The sequence below is a fragment of the Poecile atricapillus genome, chromosome 22, assembly GCF_030490865.1.
Source record: "Poecile atricapillus isolate bPoeAtr1 chromosome 22, bPoeAtr1.hap1, whole genome shotgun sequence".
Lineage (NCBI taxonomy): Eukaryota > Metazoa > Chordata > Aves > Passeriformes > Paridae > Poecile > Poecile atricapillus.
The window spans coordinates 3,375,864-3,396,925 of NC_081270.1; the positions used below are offsets into that span (position 1 = coordinate 3,375,864).

Genomic DNA, 21,062 nt, shown 5'->3' on the forward strand with positions numbered 1-21,062 from the left:
GTGCACAGTAACACCTTTGCTTTATTCCTGATGGAAGGCTCTGACTGATTTATGCCTCAGAATGGGCCTTGAAAAGACATTTGACTGCTGAGTGCTGATCCCTGATGCACCTGATACAGGAAAACTTGATGCTACCTGTTCTTCTCACATACTTTTCTTCCTCTGTAGACCCTGGAAGCCAGATAAACACAGTGACTGCGGTGAAATTGAGTCTGGGCACTTACATAATGATATATATAATACCATAATGATACATATAATATATACAAATAATGATTTGTGGTTTTAGGCTGAATGCTGAGCCTTAATCAGGCCAGACTCCCCCAAGCCTCAGGAGGAGCTTTGCCAAAAGATGCTGGACTAAGCTCAGGGGGACTTTGGGTCATCAGAGTTGGGCTCATTGTCTGGGGGCAGTGAGCTGGTAAATAGAAATAAAAAGGGGTTGAGTCTCCTCCTTGGTCATTAGGATTAAAAGCACAGCATCAGCCCCCTTGCTTTGTGCCTTCAAATTAAAGCTGTATTGAGCAGAACTGATTTTCTTTCTCTAATTTAGGATTGTCTCTACACTGTACCTGATTTCCTACCTCTTCTAAGTCAATCTATGTCTGACCTTCTTACCCCAATGCATAAATATCCCTCTTTTCTGCTGTGAGTGCTGCTGTGGAGGTGACACTTGCAAGGGAGATTCCCAGGTCAGCAGCTCTCCTCATTTCCCAGCTTCCAGGAGATTGTTTTCTCTCAGGAGCTGGCAGCTCCTAGAGGTGCCCAGAAGGTGTGGGGACAATCCCCCATAAACCTCCCAGGACTATATTTTAGCTATATTCTATATAAAGTGTAGTCAAACAGACTGAAGTGAGAAAGAAAACTCTTCCCACTGATGTTTTCATCTGCCTTTAGAACCATGAGATGAGTCTCAAATGCTGAATGTTGTCCCTCTGTATTCCCTTCCATTCTTGTTAGGAAAATTGGTTTGATGTTGGGTTGCAAATACGCTTTGTTAGCAAGGCATAATAGAGGAAAATAAAATGTACTAAAGCAGTATTTTCATCCTGGAAACAGACAAATTATCTGGCTCTATTTGCAACAGCTTTCTGTGTATTTACAGAAACAGTGTTTTTGCAGAATCAGTGTTTTTGCCCTGAGCATTGGCAGAGGAAAGCAGCTAGAAAATAATCTCTCCCAATTTCATGTAATTTTGGGGGAAGGGGACAATAAATGGCAGCAGATTCTTACTTGCTGAGCATCAGGGATTCAGAGGAAGATACAAACAAATCACCTGCATTGAAAATGTGAAGCTGTCCTTCAAAATGAGAGACTCTCAAAGTTATAAAACATGATTTTACTTTCCCATAACCTTCTTCATGAGTTGGCCAGTTGTGGGGGCTGAAGAATAGGCCAGCAGAAGGACTGTGGTGCTACCCTGGAGAGCTTCTCCATAGGCCAGGCACTTTCTGTCATACTGAGAAAAGTGTCCCTCCCAGAGACCCTTGCAAGTTATATATTGATTTATTGTATCCCATTGGTTTTCTTCTCTGCCATTCCACCCTATTACTTGTATCCAAGTTTCCCCCGCCCCTCTCCTTCCCTATATAAACCCTGTTTTTTTTTCCCCCGGTTGAGTGGAGCTTCTGTGCTAGCCCCCTTTGCAGAGAGCCCTGCACTAATTAGGGCTGATTTCTCTGTGGAATCACTAGCCAGAGCTCTAGTCCTTTTTCTCCCAGTGTTGCCTGGGAAGGAGCTGCTGCTGAGCCGGTCACCACTCGCCAGGCCAAGATAGGGACGTGCCTGTGCCACTGAGAGCCGTCCTTCTCAGGACACTTTTTCAGGAAGGTTGCAGCACCCCTGACATCCACCCCTCTGTTGCAAGTGTCGCCCAATGTGCGGCACTCAAAGAGCCTCTGAAGAAGCGTCCGCCTGCAGTTCTCACTGCGGTGTGTGCCGCTGTTGGGACTGCCACCCCCTGAGGAGAACCCCTTGCATTTTAGTAAGGGGCAGTCCGAAGGGTAATGACCGGGACCCTCACCAACCATCTGGGGAGAAGGAAGAAGAGCCCTTGAGGACCGGCTGTCAGGTGACCACCTGCCCACCGGTTTTCCGTTAGCCCAGCAGGCATCGGCCTGAAGAAAAATAGTTTCATATTTTTGGGGCCTTTTCGCTTTTCTTTCTTCTTTTATTGTTGGGTGGGGAAAGGGACCAGGATGGCCAATAAGCTCAGTAGGCCTAAGCTAAGCCCTCCTGAGAAGGACTTTTATATCCAGGTTGTGGGCACCCTTGTTGTCGGAAATTTTATGTTTTCTAAGGGGGAATTGAAGAGATTTGTTCATTGGGTTTTCAAACACTTTAAAGTCAATTCAATTCTGTTTATTTAGGGGAATTTTGGGATAATGTGGGGAGGAAGTTATATACGGTTCAAGCAAGTGGGGATCTTTCTGTTGCAAAGTTTTTTTCTTTATTTCAAGCTATTATTTGTTCACTTGAGAAGGAAGAAAAAGGTTTTGAGGGTGTTTCGGGTCCCCAGTTAAAACCCGCATCCCCGTGAACCTCTCCAAGTGTCCCTAACCCTTCTTCCCTATCTGAGGCGCAGTTGGCGAGTGGACGTAGGCACTAGGCACAGGGTTGCTGCCGTCTCCCTGACACCCCCCCACCGCCTCTCTACCCTTGCCAGGGCGGCACTGCCCATGATGCCCCAGACCCTTCCTCTACCCTCCTCCCCATGCCCACTTACACAGTTGCATCCCCCCCAGTTAACATTAAAACTCAAGATGGTTCTGGTCTCATGGTCAGCCCTGCCATCTTGTCTCCTTTCCACCCAGGTTTTCCCGCCCTTACATCCCAAAATGGCCTCTTTTCCACCTCTACCCCTTCTCTTCCTGCCGTGCCCTGCTCCTCCTCCCCTCCCACCGTGTCATTGGGTGTAACTGCATGGGGTCCTCCCTGTCCACTGGGAAACTCCTCCCTGTCACGGACCCCAGTCATGCCCCTTCCAACTTGAGCTCCTCCCCTGATGGCACTCCCATTCTTGGTCCCTGCAACATTGGGACTGGAAGTTGTAATAACAGCAACCGGAAGGAAGCCATTTTGGCTTCTTCAACCACTCAAAGGCAAGCAACTACCGGTTGCTCGAGACGGCTGGCTGCTGTTATTAACTGCCCCCCATCCCCCAGAGAGGATGCAACCAGTTGTCCTCATGCTCAGATTATGAGTATGAGGACCACTGGGCCGAAGTCCAAAGGGAAGCCACTCGGTCCGGAGACTCAGTCCTGTCAAAAAAGATACTAGCCTTTCCTGTGGCACACAGGAAAGACAGGGCAGGGGCACTCATTAATGTATGGGAGTCCCTACACTATAGGGAGTTACAGGAGCTGTGCAAAGCCGCTGAGGAGCATGGTCGAGGATCTCATTTTTTCAAAAATTAACTAGAAGCCACCTTCACCGCCCATGTCGTGGTGCCCCATGACATCAAAAACATTATGAACTGCCTTCTTTCCCCGGTGGAATACACGCTGTGGGAAAGACAGTGGAAAAAACATCTTAAGGAATTGGCAGAAGCATTTTCGAAAGATGCCAATAAACCAAATTTAACATTAGAGCAGTTGGCGGGGGAAGGTGACTTCCAAAAACCTCATGATCAAGCCTGAGACCTGCCTTAGGCAGCTCTCCATGATATTGCAAACGCTAAGAAGGTATCTCTTTCTACCACCCCAGATGATAAACTGCCAACGCAGTGCTTCACCAACATCAAACAGGGGCAAGTGAATCTTTCATTAAATACATAGACAAGTTGAAATTTGCCATCAAAAAACAAATTGAGTGCCTGCAGGCACAAAAAAACCTGTTGGTAAAAATAGCAATGGCCAATGCTAATACAGAATGCAAAGCAGTTTTAAGGGCTGTCCCACTTGACCCCGAACTGACCATCGATCAAATGGCTGAAGCCTGCACCTAGCACATCTCCACTTCCACCAAGAACACTGTGGCCCTTGTGGTTTCCAAAGGGGTGGCAGAAAGGATATCCACTGCTTATGCAACAGAAATGATTAAAGACATGAGCCGCTGTTTCAATTGCGGTGTACCTGGACATTTCCTTAAAGACTGCCCAGAAAGACATTACTTACATGACCAATATCAACCACCCAACCACCAACGGTTACCAAGATCGAGTTGACGTTCGGGAAACTCCAATCAGAGTGCGGGACAGCCCTGCGCTTCAACAGCAAATCAAATGCCTCACCGCCCCATCCCATCAGCAAAGCCCTCCATCCTGCCTCCGTGGGGACCCTCATCACAAGTCCCTGGCCACGTCCAGAAGAACCAGCACAGCGAGCGATTTGGGTGGGAACCAGGCGTCAGCTGGTAACCAGACTTTCCATGCAGTTAAAGGGTGACTGTGTTTATAAACTCCCTGCAGGGAAGCACAGACCACTGGGTGGTCTCTCTGAAATACTAATCCTTGGGGACCTGTCCAGCTCACCAGGACAGATACACATCATTCTGAAAGTCCAAACTGTGCACCCCGGAGACAAGATTTTTGTCTCCTTGACTTGCATAGACCCACCTTATTATTTATAAAACAGACTCCAGTGGCCCAAGCCTTTCTGTTACCATCTGACTGTCTGGAAGAGGTTCTCCTCAACCCTACCACCATGTAGGCTCAGGTTGTGGGTTCCAACAAGCCTACCATAGAGTGTAGTCTGTTGTGTAAGGGAGAAAAGATCCATTGCCCAGGCATGCTTGACACTGGAGCAGATGTTACCATCATTGCCCTCTTGAAGTGGCCAGCCAACTGGGAATTGCAGCCTGTGGTGGGGATGATCTCGGGGTGTGACAGATTGGCATTTAAGAAAAAAAAGAAAAACACCTAAGGAAGTTAAAACCACTGGAGGCTGATGGGAGTTTGTCTCCTAGCCAACTGCTGGCCATTTCTAAGAATTGACAGCAGTTTTAACCATTGAAAAGTGAGATCAACCTGTGAACACCACCTTAAGACCTAAGCCTGGGAATTTCTTTGTCTCTTTGTTTTCCTGGCTGTGAAAGGTAACTGAGCTTCAGCTGGCCTTCCGTCCCCTGCCCAGGCCATGCAGCCCGTGCAGGGGCTGGGCTGAGCCTGCCACGGCTCCTGGCCACCTGCGGGGCTTGCCCCGGGCTCTGGCCGGGTCAGGCCGGTCCCGGGCTTGGTAGCAGTTTTTTTGCTGTGACTGAATTCAGTCGCCAGACACTGCCGAGTAAAGAAAGAAAAAAAGCTTTTGACCTGCGGCAGGCTGAGACAGAGACCACACTCTCCAGAGCAGCCATGAAGAATCTTCCATCGCAGACAACTCTAGCTGCTGCTCTGGCAGAGATCACAGAACCATCTACAAAGCCTGGGCAAGATTTTAACCTTTTCATTACCCAGATGAGACTTGCAGATTAATCCTTTTTTCCAGAGAAAGAAAAAGAGAGTGATCAACATGTAAAGAGACTGTATAAACTAGTAGAGACAGTAAAGAAAAGAATTAAGCTTCAGAAAAGGTAGAGAATAAGGAGATTCTTTAATTAAGCTGAAATATTTTTCTGTTAAAGCTATGGAGATGGACAGTAGTGTTCTGAAAAAAACTCCTTTAATTCATGACAGAGTATATGGGGAGGAATGGAGTGTCCAAAGTTTGGATTTAGAGCAAAACGTGGAGTAATTATGATACAGTGAGGTGCTGGAACAGAGGGGGAGAAGTAATAGTTGAAGATTTGGGGCCTTTAAGAGGCAAAGAGAAAACTTCTGTTTCCAGAGAGGCTCACAGAGACAGATGAAGAGAACTTTTGCCTTTGAATAACTCATCCTTAAAAATGACATCCCAAGGCTCATTGACCCATACACACTTCAGAGTGATGTGAAATGGGAGGAATGAACTGATGACAGGATTTCCGGGCAGCTGACATCAGAGAAATAGAAAGCTATAACAGAAATAGTTTTCTTGTGAGAAACTCCATAGATTAGCAGGAGAAGACTTCTTTTTCTCTACAAAGGCTGATGAACAGACTCTAGCAGGAATTGGGACTGTTTTAACCACCAAAGTTCCAAAGTTTTTTGTCTCTATGTTGTCATGTGAACAAGGGAATAGTTGAGTAGTGGGGGATAAAAGGGTTTGCTGGAAGTTCTGGTGTTCTTATTCTTGTAGTTTTGTTAATAAACTTTCTTTGTTTCTTTTAAGTTTTAAGCCTGTTTTGCTCTTGTTCTAATCCATATCTCACAGCAAGAAATAAGTAAGTTTTCTAGTAATTTTTTAGTTACTGCTTTAAAACCATTTAAACATTTATTTGGTGCATTGGCCTGGAAACGAAATTGACAAATCTAAACCACTACACAGGGATTGGAGGAGTGGCAGTTTCCATAAGAAGTAAGCAGAATGTCATTGTAGAAGGTCCTGAGGGAAAAATGGCAACCATCAGGCCATTTGTTGTGAGGGCACCAATCACCCTCTGGGGACGGGATCTCCTGTCCCAATGGGGGGCTTCTCTGTGCATTCCCAGTAGGGATTTTTAGTGGGGGTCACTGAAGAGCATGCTAAACCTACCATCCCTCAGCTCACCTGTGTTGCAGTGTGTTTCTTGTTAATGATATGTCTGGTTATTACCTAAGTTGATGGTTTGGTCCAAATGAGACCCTCCCACCCCACGTTGTCAATCTACTCTGAGTCTCCTGTCAATCTGTCTTAAGCCCACAGCATGTTTGGAATTCCACTTTGGAAATCCCCTAAACTTCAATGCTTGATTAGTCCATGTGACCCAACTTTCCCCCCCACCTCCCTCACTGGATGATGATTTTGTGAAGCCTGCCTTTTACTCTCCCCAGGATATCTCTGATTAGCTGATGTTTTGTACCCTCCCTTTGAACCGCCTCCCTATTTCAGCTGTTGCACGCTCGCATTTTCTGTCTTTTGCCCCCTAGATTCCCCAGAGCAATAAATCCTCTATTATCCCATGCAAAAGGCCTCCCTCTCATCCTTGTCTCCTCAGAGTGCAGACTGACAGCCAAAAAGCCATAGAGTCACTCCTCTACATACTCTAGTCACTCCTCGGGTCATCCTACTCCTGGGGTGTGACCCACTCCTGTCGCAGGCCGAAGTGATAGAGCCAGATCAGCTCCGGCGAGATGCGAGAGCTGGCACCCAATGTGGGGCCCTGTGAACGGACCCCACGGACAAACTGTGGATTTTATCCAAGAAGTTCTGGCTGTCAGCTGCCTCCAAGTGCAGCAGATCAGTTCTTCTCCAGTGGCTCTTGGGGGGAGGAAGTGATAACTCTCTAGCATCCAGAGGACTACTTCCCTGAGGAGGACTTCCCTGCAGCCCTTGTCCAGTGGACCAAAGGAGGGTGAGTACACCCGAAGTTAGGCTGAGGGTACTCACAAGTTGTGGGAAGGGTGTATTGCTCCCTGGGAGTGGTGGAGGGGGGGCCACAAACCTACAGGCAACAAGAGTTGGCTGAGGAAAGCACCCTGTCCCTGAGACTGGCCCTGGAACTTTTATCTTTAGTTTGTTGTTTCTTTTGCTGCAGGGGAGGGTGGATCTTTGCTGTGCCCACAGCTTAACATCAAGGAAAATGGGTGCAAAATTTTCAGCACAGCAGAGAGGGATCTATTTTCAAATTTTGGGTACTCTGGAGGGTGGGAAAAGAAATTTTTCAAAAGGGTTGTTAAAAAAGTTTGTTCAGTGGCTTTTCTTCCACTTTCCAAGGGTATCCCCAGAGGAAATACCAACCATCCCCTTCTGGGATGTAGTTGGAAGCAAATTAACAGCTTTGACAAATAAAGGTGATGCATCGGTTGCTAAATTCTTATCATTGTTTGAGCTAATTTGATCAGTGATAGTTGAGGAAAAGAAAGTGGAGGAAAAGCTCAAACTAACGCCCCCGCCTCCCCCGTCCCCTGATCCAAAATCCTTGTCCCTTGCATCGGGAAGTCTGTGCCAGGCAAACCGCGATGAAGCGCAGGAGAGCTACCGACTCCCTGGCCTCCCACAGACTTCTCGGCACCCTTGCTTTGAGAGCGATGGGCACGCTGTCAAGGATCCTTTCCTAAACCCCTCTTTCCCAGTTGTTAATTCTCCAGTTCAAGTGAATGCCCCTAAAGGAGATTCCCAAGTTTTCCCTGAGTCCTCCCCTGCCTCTCCGAATGATCCCGAAGAGACACAAGATGGTGGAAGCCACATGGCTCAGCCCCCACCTTGTGCTTCTTCTTCCCACAATCCCTTTCACCCTGTTCCTTCCAACCCCTTCCTATCCCCTGCCCCCACCCCTACCCATGCCCCTCCTTCTCCTCCCCTCTCCCCAAACTCCACCCCTTCCCCGGGTTACCCCCCTTCCTTTCCACTGGCTCTGCCTCCCATCCCCATTATATCATCTGTTCCCATGATGTCACCTGTGAACAGCAACTCCCATTCCAATTGCTGTCCCACCCCTGCTCCCTCCTCCTTCTCTAGCAGCTCTCATCGTCTCCCAGCTTCAACTTCCCACGATGGCATGGGAACTGGAAGCCATGAGACTGAAAAACAGAACCTGGAACAGCAGATCATCCCCTTCCCTGCACCTGTTACCTATACCCGAGCAAGAGGAACCCCTAAGTGGCAACCTTTTGATTATCAGCATAAAAAGGAGCTTTGCAAGGCTCAGAAGGAGTTTGGGAGAAAAAGTGAATATTTTAAAGGTCTTTTAAAAGCCACCTTTTCCTCAAACACACTAGTTCCTGATGATATCAGGGATTTGTTTGCATGTCTCCTAACCCAAATAGAATATCTGTTGTGGGAGAGGACATGGAAGAGATTATTACGGGAACTCCTTCCTGAGCTCTTGCAAAGCCTTGACTGTGCCATTGATGCAGATAACAACAATATCTTAATGGACCACTTGTGTGGTGAAGGGGATTGGTCACAAGCTAGAATGCAGGCTGAAAAAATACCACAGCCTGTGTTGGAACAGGTAAAGAGAACTGCAGAGAAGGCTTTACCCTTATGCCCACAAAAGAACCTAAGCAAAGTTATGTGAATATTAAACAGTTTCTCTCTGAGGCTTTTATAGATTTTGTTGAAAGGCTCCGAGTTGGAGAGGCAGGTTGAAAGTCGGCAACTACAGGAACATAATGGAAGTAGCCCAAGCAAATGCTAATGATGTCTGCAAGAAGATCATCCTAGGCCTGCCCTTTGAGCCACCACCGACCCTTGACTTGATCATTGAAGCCTGCACAAAGACAGCCATCATCCCAGAGCCTCGAGGAAAAGGAGACAGAATGGAGAAAACAGCTGCTGCTACTCCGAAAATACACCAAAGCCTTATTGGTGTTTTAACTCTGGGCAAGAGGGACATATAGCAAAAGTTTGCCCAAAGAGGCAGCTTCTGCAAAATAAACCAATAAGTTCTCAGGGGGGAGGGGGACAACCGATTCCAAAAAACTAGATGGGAAGCATGGGCCTGCTTTGTGTGTAGACAAAAATGAAGCAGGTCAGAATAGGGACCCAGAGGTTTGGAAGCCACAAGCTCCCTTTAAGCTAGTTGTGACACAAAACAGATTCTTTAATACAGACAACTGGCAGGTTGTGTCAGTTGACCCACTTGACAAAGACTTATTTGCTGGACTGGACTGTAAGTATGTCATTAGCGGGGACACCAAGCACACACCCCAGGAGATTGAAATCTCTCCGGCAATCATAACATCAGAGCCGGAGGCACTCATTCTCATGGTGCGTTGTGTCCACCCACCCTTCTTTATGCCACAGGGCCAAATCATCACCCAGGCGATTCCGATGCCAAATGAGATGCCAGTGGACGATTCTTCACCAGGCATCTACTGGGCAGAAGTCATTGGAGAAGACAAGCCTTGAATGGGGTGTGGACTCCAGCAAGGTGAAGATTACCTTCACCTCGATGGAGTGTTGGACACAGGGGCAGATGTGACGATCATCCCAACCACCAGATGGACGTCACATTGGGAATTGCAACCCGTGACAGGTAAAGTACAGGGCTTTGGGGGTGCCCAATTAACCAAACAATCTAAGAGCATCGTCCAAATTGAAGGGCCAGATGGGCAATTGGCCAGCTTACGCCCATTCATTTTAGACTATAAAGTTCCCCTGTGGGGGAGAGACGCCATGTCCCAGTGGGGAGTGAAAATTGAAATCCCAAAAACCCCTCAGGATTTTTCATAGCGGCCGCTGATGAGCGCCCTGCCCAGAAGCTGAAAAGAGACCACCCAGTATGGGTAGATCAGTGGCTGCTGAATAAACAAAAATTGAAGGCGCTCAATGAACTTGTAGAAGAGCAGTTAGCAAAAGGCAACATTGTGCCAACCACCAGCCCTTGGAATTCCCCAGTCTTTGTAATTAAGAAGCCAGGAAAGGACAAGTGGCGACTCATCCAGGACCTTAGAGAAATTAACAAAGTCGTTGAAGACATGGGGTCTCTTCAATCAGGAATGCCCTCCCCCCTCGATGCTCCCCCAAAATTGGAATTTGGTAGTTATTGATATAAAAGACTGTTTCTTCCAGATTCCCCTTGACCCTGCTGATGTCCCATGGTTTGCCTTCTCAGTTCTCTCCATCAATCGAGAAGCTCCAATGAACCACTACCATTGGCAAACCTTTCCTCAAGGTATGAAAAACAGTCCCAGCATCTGCCAGTGGTACATTGCTTCATTGCTGTCCCCAGTGCATGCCAAAGCGAGAGAAACCATCATCCTGCACTATATGGATGATGTGCTCATGTGTGTCCCCGATGACGATATACTACAGCACTTGACCTAGTTGTCAATGTTTTGATTGCTGCAGGATTTGAACTCCAAAAGGACAAAGTTCAACGGGTGCCCCCTTGGAGGTATCTGGGGCTCCAAATTAGCAAGAGGACCATTACTCCTCAAAAACTGATGATCAGAAACAACCCAAAAACCTTAGCTGATCTCCACCAGCTGAGTGGGTCCTTAAATTGGGTCAGAACTTGGCTGGGCTTGACAGCAGAAGACCTAGCCCCCCTTTTCAATTTATTGAAAGGGGGAGAGGAGCTGAGTTCTCCTAGGGTCCTAACCCAAGAGGCCAAGCTAGCTCTGGAGAAAGCTCAAGAGGCGATGGCAACAAAACAAGCTCATTGCTGCCTGCCAGACTTGCCATTTAAATTTATTGTTTTGGGAAGACTGCCACACCTCCATGGCTTGATTTTCCAGTGGGATCAAGGTCAGAGGGATCCACTCTTGATCATAGAGTGGGTATTCCTCAGTCACCAGTGGTCCCAAAGTATTACCAGGCCACAAGAGTTAATGGCTCAATTGATCCGGAAGGCCAGGGCAAGAATGCGAGAACTGGAGGGGTGTGACTTCGCATGCCTCCATCTACCACTTACCCTAACATCAGGTAAGTTGACAAAAGTGGTTCTGGAGCAGTTACTTAGGGAAAATGAGACACTCCAATTTGCTCTAGATAGCTACCTAGGACAAATTTCAATTCATAATCCTGGACATAAATTATTTAATTCAGCATTTAAATTAGTGCCCAAGGAAAAACAAAGTCAGAGGCCACTCAATTCTGTGACAGTTTTCACAGCTGCATCTGGAGCATCCCACAAGTCAGTGATGACTTGGAAGGATCCTCAGACTCAGAAATGGGAGACAGATGTAAAAGAGGTTGAGGGGTCCCCTCAAATTATTGAGTTAGACTTGGTTGTCAGAGCCTTCAAGAGGTTTTCTGAAGCTTTTAATCTATTTACTGATTCGGTCTATGTTGCAGGAGTAGTATCTAGAGCCGAAAATGCTGTTTTAAAGGAGGTCTCTAACCCTAAGCTGTTTGAGTTACTCTCAAAATTAGTTTATCTTGTTTCCCACTGAGAGCAACCTTTCTATGTGATGCATGTCAGGTCACACACTGACCTTCCAGGTTTCATTGGAGAGGGGAACAGAAGAGCACATGCCCTGGCTGCTCCGGCTGAGATAGTCAACCTACCAGACATCTTTCAGCAGGCAAAGCTAAGCCATGACCTGACCTGGTACACCAATTCCATCTAAAGCGGGACCAGGCCAAGGCCATCATAGCTACATGTCCCAGTTGCCAAAGGTACGCAGTACCAACCTTAAGTGCTGGTGTAAATCCAAGAGGCCTCAACAGCTGTGAGGTGTGGCAGAATGGACGTGACTCACGTCCCACAATTCGGCAGGCTGAGGTATGTTCACGTTTCAGTGGATGCTTTCTCCGGAGCAGTCTATGCTTCTGCCCACACAGGGTAGAAGACCACAGATGCACAAAAACACTTAGTGCAGGCCTTCTCTGTGTTGGGGATCCCTAAAGAGATTAAAACAGATAATGGTCCCACATATACCTCCAAGGCCTTCCAGGAGTTCCTGCAAAAATGGGGTGTAAACCATAAAACATGCATCCCTTACTCACCCACAGGTCAAGCCATCATTGAGCGAACACATCAGTCGCTCAAGAGAGTCCTAGAGCAGCAGCAGAGCAATACCACCAGTGATCCACCACAGGTTAAACTCTGTAAAGCACTGTTTATCATAAATTTTCTAAACTGCTCATTTGAACACCTTAACCCACCTGTTGTTCAGCATTTCAGCAGTAACACACAGCTGAATTGAGAGAACACCCTCCAGTTTTAATAAAGAGTCCTGAGACAGCAAAAGTAGAGGGTCCATTTGAGTTAACCACTTGAGGTCGGGGATATGCTTGTGTGTCCACGCTCTCTGGGTTGAGATGGGTCCCTCAAAAGTGGGTCAAACCACACAACCCCAAGCCCATACCACGATCAGGCCAGTCCACCAAAGATGTAACTGCTTCCCTCTAAAGGCACTGGCGCCAAGGAAATGGAAAACCCAATCCCCTAGCTAATTGTGTCAGATTATCCCTGACTGTTCTGTTTCCCAATGATGTCAGATGTTTTTAGTTAATGTTTACCATGTTGAAGTCAATCATGTAGCAGTATCCACACAGCAGTCCTGGTGGAGAAATGTGTTCTCCCGATCAGAATCTATTCCTCAATGCCAAAACTCTCCTTCTTAAACAGAAAATGGGGAGATGTTGCAGTGTGTTTCTTGTTAATGATATGTCTGGTTATTACCTAAGTTGATGGTTTGGTCCAAATGAGACCCTCCCACCCCACGTTGTCAATCTACTCTGAGTCTCCTGTCAATCTGTCTTAAGCCCACAGCATGTTTGGAATTCCACTTCGGAAATCCCCTAAACTTCGATGCTTAATTAGTCCATGTGACCCAACTTTCCCCCCCACCTCCCTCATTGGATGATGATTTTGTGAAGCCTGCCTTTTACTCTCCCCAGGATATCTCTGATTAGCTGATGTTTTGTACCCTCCCTTTGAACCGCCTCCCTATTTCAGCTGTTGCACGCTCGCATTTTCTGTCTTTTGCCCCCTAGATTCCCCAGAGCAATAAATCCTCTATTATCCCATGCAAAAGACCTCTCTCTTGTCCTTGTCTCCTCAGAGCGCCGACTGGCAGCCAAAAAGCCATAGAGTGAGTACTCTAGTCGCTCCTCGGGTCATCCTGCTCCTGGGGTGTGACCCACTCCTGTCGCAGGCCGAAGTGATAGAGCCAGATCAGCTCCGGTGAGATGCGACACACCTGGAAACAGCACCATCCAGTGTGGGTTGATCAGTGGCCCCTTTCTGACACCAAACTGCGTGCGCTAGAAGCCCTCGTGGAGGAGCAGCTTGCCAAGGGCCACATCACAGAAACCAACAGCCCTTGGAATTCCCCTGTCTTTGTCCTATGAAAACAAGGCAAAGACAGGTGGAGGCTGCTCCACCATCTTCAAAAAATAAATGAGTCCTTGAGGATATGGGTCTCCTCCAGCCCGGCATGCCTTCACCTTCTATGCTTCCTTGGGACTGGAAGCTTGCATTCATAGATATAAAAGACTGCTTTTTTAACATCTCCCTCCATCCTCGAGATGCCCCCTGGTTTGCATTTTCTGTACCCTCCCAAAACAGACAGGCACTTCTAAAGAGGTACCATTGGCTTGTTCTCCCGCAAGGAATGAAGAACTCTCCTACCATTTGCCAATGGTACGTAGCCTGCATCCTGTCCCCAGTGAGGGTCCTGTTCCCAAATGCAATAATATTGCATTACATGGACCATATTTTAGTTTGTACCTCTGACAAGGACTGTCTACAACAGACTTTACATAACCCTATAAAGACAATTGAGGATGCTGGGTTTGAAATCTGCGAGGACAAAATCCAGTACACCTGCCCTTGGACCTGTCTGAGACTCTGGATTTGTGAGCGGACTGTCGTACCCCAGAAGCTGACCATGGGGATGAACCCAAAACCCTGTGAGATCTATGCCAACTCTCCAGGTCCATCCATTGGGTATGTCCTCTGCTTGGGATTACGATGGATGTCCTTGTGCTCCTCTTCAATCTGCTCCGCAGCAGTGAGGACCTCAACTCACCACTCACCCTCACACCAGAAGCCTGGGATGCCATCATTAAGGTCCAGGAGGCCCTGTCTTTGTGACAAGCCCACCGCTATGAGCCCGGCCTGCCCTTCCAACTAATTGTCCTGGGTAAGGCCCCGTGCTTACATGTGCTTATATTTCAATGGGACTCCTTATCATCGAGTGGGTCTTCACACACAATCAGCCCACCAAAACTATCACCACTCTGCAGGAAATCATGGCTGAACTCATTAAAAGAGCTAGAACCAGTCTCCGCAGTCTTGCAGGGTGTGAGTTCACATGCATTTTCTTTCCATAGACAACTGGGGATTTGGAGCCTTTACTCCAAACGAATGAGAGCCTTCAGTTCGATCTCGATAGCTACTCAGGCCAAATTTCCATACACCCACCTGGCCACAAATTATTCAAGTCCACATTCAATCTGGTGCCCAAATCATTACTCAGCAAAACACCACTGAAGGCTCTGACAGTTTTTACTGACGGCTTGGGGAAATCCCACAAGTCAGTCATGACTTGGAAGGACCCCAGGACACAGAAGTGGGAGTCTGATGTCCAAGTGATCGAAGGATCACCACAGATTGCTGAATTAGCAGCCATTGTCAGAGCTTTTGAAAAATTATGAGAACCTTTTAATTTGATAACTGATTCAGTGTATGTGGCTGGAATAGCTATGAGAGCAGAACATGCCTTTCTAAAAGAAGTCTCTAACCCAAATTTGTATAAGTTGCTTTCTGAGTTAATATACCTTATCTCCCACAGGAAGCAATCTACTGTATTATGCATGTGAGGTCACACACTGACCTCCCAGGTGCTGTTGTGGAAGGTAATCAGAGGGCGGACACATTAGCCATGCCTGCTGGAGCAGCCATTGTTCCAGACATTTTTGCCCAGGAGAAATTGTCCCATCAATTTTACTACCAGAACATCACTGCTCTACCCAGGGATCAGGCCAGGGCAATCGTTGCCACCTGTCCCAATTGTCAATCTTTTCAAATCCCAGCGATGAGTTCTGGGGTTATCCCCCGAGGACTCAACAGCTGCCAAATCTGGCACACTGATGTCACCCACATCCCGTCCTTTGGGAGAGTCAAATATGTTCATGTTTCGGTGGAATCATTTTCTGGTGCAGTGTTCACCTCAGCCCATGCAGGAGAAAATGCCAAACATACCATCCAACATTTTGTCCTCACGTTTGCTACCCTCAGAGTTCCACAACAGATTAAAACAGACACCTCTCACAGACTGAGGGACTTTTTCAACCAGTGGGGGGTGAAGCACACCACAGGCATACCTCACTCTCCCACAGGGCAATCAATTGTAGAAAGGACACATCAGAACTTCAAGAGAGTTCTTGATCAGCAGCGGGGAGGAACAGAGATCATCCCTCCCACTGAGAGGCTCTGTAAGGCTTTGAACATCATGAATTTTCTGAATTGTTCACCTACACAGCCTGACCCCCCTGTAATAAGGCACTTCTCCAATTCGACCCAAGGCAAAGAAACAGAGAAGCTGCCGGTGCTGATCAAGGACCCTGAATCACAACAGACATCAGGACCTTTCCCATTGATTACCTGGGGGAGAGGGTATGCTTGTGTGTCCACACCATGGGTCCTAAGTGGCTCCCAGGGAAAAATATCAAACCATACCTAGACCCTGCAAACCCTGCACCAGAACCAGATCAATCAGAATCTTCTGAGACCCATACAGGTTCTAAAAAACAACAAGCCACCACTGCCTGGAGACAGAGATGTAGCCGAAAGAGGTTGCCAGAGAGAATTGCTCCGATCGCTGCCAGATCTCAAGTGAGATCAAGTTCAACAACAGATCACTGCCGAAAACATGCTGGATAAGCAAAGCCCCTGAAACTCCTTTCCCCTTTCCCTTCCTGTTCCCTATCCTTCTTTTTCCCCTAAACACCTACCCAAATGATAACCCCTTGCACGTTTGCACTACAATGCACCTTAATACTGCTGCTGCTGGTGACTGATCATGTGTCCCCTCCACGCAAAATGACCCCACCAGCAGTCAACTACCTCATCCCCAATATCTATTCCTCTTATATAGTTTTTCTTTTAGAAAAGGGGGGAGACAAGAGAAGAAAGGGGAAAAGGAAAATAACCCTCCTCCAAAATCAGTTAATCTTTTTATATTCTGTTATAGAAAATGGAAAGCAAAACCATCCTCAAGTTCCTGACTCTCTGAATGCTCCTGGAAACATCGGTCGTGGATGCCTGGCTGGTAGCACAGCCAAAGAAGATGTGTGGATCACCCTCGCAAAGACCCTCAAGCAAGACCATATGTGCTTGTCCATGGGCAGCGCCACCAACCCTCTGTCATCATGCCTGGTAGGGGTTCCTTTGAAGCCCCAAGAATATCCTTTCACAGGGAAAGAACGCAACCTGGTAGACACCTGGGATGAGTAGACAAGGATCTTGCCTCATGCACCAGAGGAACCCCAAGAATTGGAGATTTTGGGGTCCTCCAAGGCCACTTACTGTGTAAATTTTGACGCCCTCCCAGTAGGCAAGTGTGGCCTGCCTCCGAATATTATAGGGCGATCCAGACAAAGAAAAATGTCTCACCAAACAGTAAAATTTACAATCAATTCAAGTGGTGCAATTACACCAGCAGTACACAGTCCACCTCCTCTTGTCATCCAAAAATGCTACCCTGGGGAGTGTTCTTAATCTGTGGGGATAGAGTGTGGGCACGAATCCCTTCCCGACTCCAGGGAAGTCCTTGCACACTTGGCCAGCTTACCATTCTGTCATGGAGTTACTTTACCTTTAAGGAAAGTTGGAGTTGCTGGAGACTGCCTGCAGTCTTTCTCGTGACCAATTATCGGTCATTGCTGAGAATTGACAGCAGTTTTAGCCATTGAAAAGTGAGATCAACTTGTGAACCCCACCTTAAAGTGTACAACCAGAACTCTGTGGTTCTCTTTGTTTTCTGGCTGTGAAAGGTAGCAGAGCTCCGGCTGGCCTCTGGTTCCCTGCCCAGGCCATGCGGCCGGGCGGGGGCCGGGCTGGGCCTGCCGTTCTCCCGGCCGGGAGATGGGGCCTGCGGGAGCTTGCTCCGAGCCAAGCTAGGCCAGGCCGGTTCCTGGCTTGGCTGCAGGTTTTGCTGTGATAGAATTTACCAGAAAACGGTCGAGTAAAGAAGGAGAAGAGCTCTAAGCCTGCTGCAAGCAGAGACAGTGACTATGCTTTCCAGAGCAGCTGTGAGGAACTTTTCATCGCAGACAGCTCCAGCTCCTGTTCAGCAGAAATCACCGAACCATCTACAAAAGCTTGGGCAAGATTTTAACTCTTTCTTATCCAGATGAAACTTGCGGATTAATCTTTTTATCCAGAGAGAGAAAAAGAGAGTGATCAACATGAAAAGAGACTTTATAAACTACTAGTGGCAAGAAAGAAAAGAAACTTCAAGAAAGGTAGAGAATTAAGAAGATGCTTTAATTAAGCTGAAATATCTTTCTGTTAAAACTATGGGGATGGACAATGAAGTCCTGAAAAGAACTCCTTTAATTCATGATGAAGTATGGGGAAGAATAAAGTGTTCAAAGTGTAAATTTGAGTAAAAAGTAGAGTAATTGTGGTATAGTGAAGTGCTGGGAGATTTAAAGCCTTGAGAGGCAATGAGAAAACTGTTTTCTAGTAGAGCTCACAGAAACAGATGAAGAATACTTTTTACCTTTGACTAACTTATCCTTAAAAATACTATCCCTAAACATCATGACCCATAACACATTTTCAGAGTGATGTAGAATGGGAGGAGTGAGCTTTGATAACAGCAGCTCTGGGCAGCTGATATCAAGGAAACAGAAAACTATAACAAAAATAGCTTTCTTGTGAAAAACTCCATAAATTAACAGAAAGGAACTTCTGTTTCTTTACAGAAACTGATAAAAAGACTGTAGAAAGAATTGAGATTGTTTAAACCATTAAAATCATAAAGTTTTTGTCTCTGTTGTCATGTGAACAAAAGAATAGTGGGCAGTGAGAAATGAAAAGGTTTTTTTTCTAAAAGTTTATTCTGGTGATCTTATTCTTGTAGTTTGTCAATAAACTTTCTTTATTCCTTTTAAGTTTTATGCCTAGTTTGCTCTTGTTTTAATCCATATCTCACAGCAAAAAATAAATAATTCTTTTTTTTTTTTCCCCCTTTTTGTTAATTACTGGTTCAAAACCACGACACATTCTCACTCCAAACTCAACCCTGATGTACGATTGGCAGAAAAAGAATGAATTGGCCCATCAAAAGAGAGAATTTACTCAATTAGATGAAAATTGTGATAGCTAAATTGAAGACTGGTCCTATACAAAGAGGGTGGTAATGTTAGCATTTTTACCTAGGGTAGGTGCTACTAAAGACCTCGGTGAGCTTCCTCACCTGGAGTGTTGGCTTGGTAAGCAGGCCAACTTGACCTCTTCTGTGCTAAGTCACCTTTTGGCTGATGAAGAGATGGTTCGGCATACAGCGCTCCAAAACTGTGCTGCAATAGAATTCTTGCTCGTTGCCCATGGACACAGCTGCGAGGAATTAGACGGGTTGTGCTGTTTCAACCTGTCCAACCATGGTGAGAGCATCCACATGTGCATCCAGAAAATCAGCAACATGGTCCAGGAACTCGAAAAAGAGAAAGAGCCCTGATGGTTTGAGGACCTTTTTGGAAGTTGGGGACTCAAGGGATGGGTTGCCTCCCTCCTAAAGAACATTTTCTGGATTCTTTTAATCATCATTATTTTTTTATGCATGTTCAGCTGTTTTAGAAGTTTGATTGCAAAGTCTTGGGAGAGGCCTTTTTAATAAATAAAGAAGGCGGAGCTGTGGGGGCTGAAGAATAGGCCAGCAGAAGGACTGTGGTGCTACCCTGGAGAGCTTCTCCATAGGCCAGGCACTTTCTGTCATACTGAGAAAAGTGTCCCTCCCAGAGACCCTTGCAAGTTATATGTTGATTTATTGTATTCCATTGGTTTTCTTCTCTGCCATTCCACCCTATTACTTGTATCCAAGTTTCCCCCGGCCCTCTCCTTCCCTATATAAACCCTGGTTTTTTTTCCCCCGGTTGAGTGGAGCTTCTGTGCTAGCCCCCTTTGCAGAGAGCCCTGCACTAATTAGGGCTGATTTCTCTGTGGAATCACTAGCCAGAGCTCTAGTCCTTTTTCTCCCAGTGTTGCCTGGGAAGGAGCTGCTGCTGAGCCGGTCACCACTCGCCAGGGCAAGATAGGGACGTGCCTGTGCCACTGAGAGCCGTCCTTCTCAGGACACTTTTTCAGGAAGGTTGCGGCACCCCTGACATCCACCCCACCGCGGCAGCCAGTTCTGGGGAGGCTTGACATTTATGCAGTTGTATAATACATATAATAACAAAATATATTTATACAGTTAAAGTATATAAACTTAAAAAAATGTTGGCTTAATTAGGAAAAAATACAGCAATGAATGTCACAGTCTAATTCTGATTGTTGCATAGCATGGAGATTCATGTATTGGGGTTTTTGAAAGCACAGGGATGAGGAATAAAGTTGTTTTAGTGGCACAGAGTAAATCAGTACAAGGGATACTTACTCTTTGATAGTTGTCCCCATTAAAGTAGTAGTCCCTGGATGGCATTCCCAAGCTTGGCTGGTCAATCTGAAAGAAAATGCATTTCTCTGGTTAGTGGTGAACAGGAACTGAGGCTGTCCAAAGGAATCCTTGAAATCCTTGAAAGGCAGCAGGAAATGCTGTGTGTGCCACCCTGTCAGGGTTGGGATGACACCACTGCTAAGCACCCAGACAATTTGGGCTCTCCTGGATCTGGATTAGGTGGTGTCCTGGGGTGACTTTATGATACTGGTATTCCCAATCACCTGCTTTATATATATTAAGTTCTGCACCTGTAAGATTAGCTTTGGGAGCTAAGGAAGTTGAAACTGCTGGAGGCTGATGGGAGTTTTTTTCTCCTGACCAATAACTAACCATTTCTGAGAATTGTCAGTGGTTTTAACCACTGAAAAGTGAGATTAACCTGTGAACACCACCTTAAGGCTTAAGACCGGGAATTTCTTGCTCTCTTTGGTTTCTGGCATCTGATGAGGTAACAGGGCTCCGGCTCAGCCTCCTCCTCCCCCCCTTCACCAGGCTGGACAAGGCCATGGAGAGTGGGGGGAGAAAAGTGGAGCCGGCCGGCCTGAGTTGGTCTGCAGTTTCTGCCAACGAACTGAAACCTGACACCATGAACATCTGCAGCTTTCCAAGACTTTAACTCTTTTACTACCTGGCTGAGACTTATAGATTAATCCTTTTTCTCCCAGAGAGAGGGGAAGAGAGAAAGAGAGTGATCAACATGTAAGGAGACACCATAAAACCATCAAACACAGTGAAGAAAAGAACTAAGTTTTAGAGGGGGAAGAGAAAATAAGGAGATGCTTTAATTAAGCTGAAATATTTTTCTGTTAAAGCTATGGAGATGGACAGTAGTGTTCTGAAAAAAACTCCTTTAATTCATGACAGAGTATATTGGGAGGAATGGAGTGTTTCAAAGCGTGGATTTTGAGCAAATGGTGAAGTGGTTGTGGTCCTGTGAGGTGCTGGAACAGAGGGGGAGAAGTAATAGTTGAAGATTTGGGGCCTTTAAGAGGCAAAGAGA

At 46.6% G+C, this 21,062-nt stretch overlaps 1 protein-coding gene across 4 annotated transcripts in view; it reads right to left on the reverse strand.

Moving 5' to 3' along the window:
• The window catches only part of MMEL1 (membrane metalloendopeptidase like 1), a 46,882-nt gene that overhangs the window by 15,137 nt on the left and 10,683 nt on the right, over positions 1-21,062 (reverse strand). For 3 of the 4 annotated variants that reach the window (XR_009279343.1, XM_058854992.1, XM_058854991.1), the window contains exons 8-9: positions 20,000-20,065; positions 12,078-12,287 (exon numbers count right to left, since the gene is read on the reverse strand). Coding sequence is in view for 3 of the 4 variants with exons in the window: in XM_058854992.1 (XP_058710975.1) it covers positions 12,078-12,287; positions 20,000-20,065 (276 nt within the window). In the remaining variant the exon portion in view is untranslated. The remainder of the gene's footprint in view (positions 1-12,077; positions 12,288-19,999; positions 20,066-21,062) is intronic. The other variant, XM_058854993.1, reaches the window with a different exon arrangement.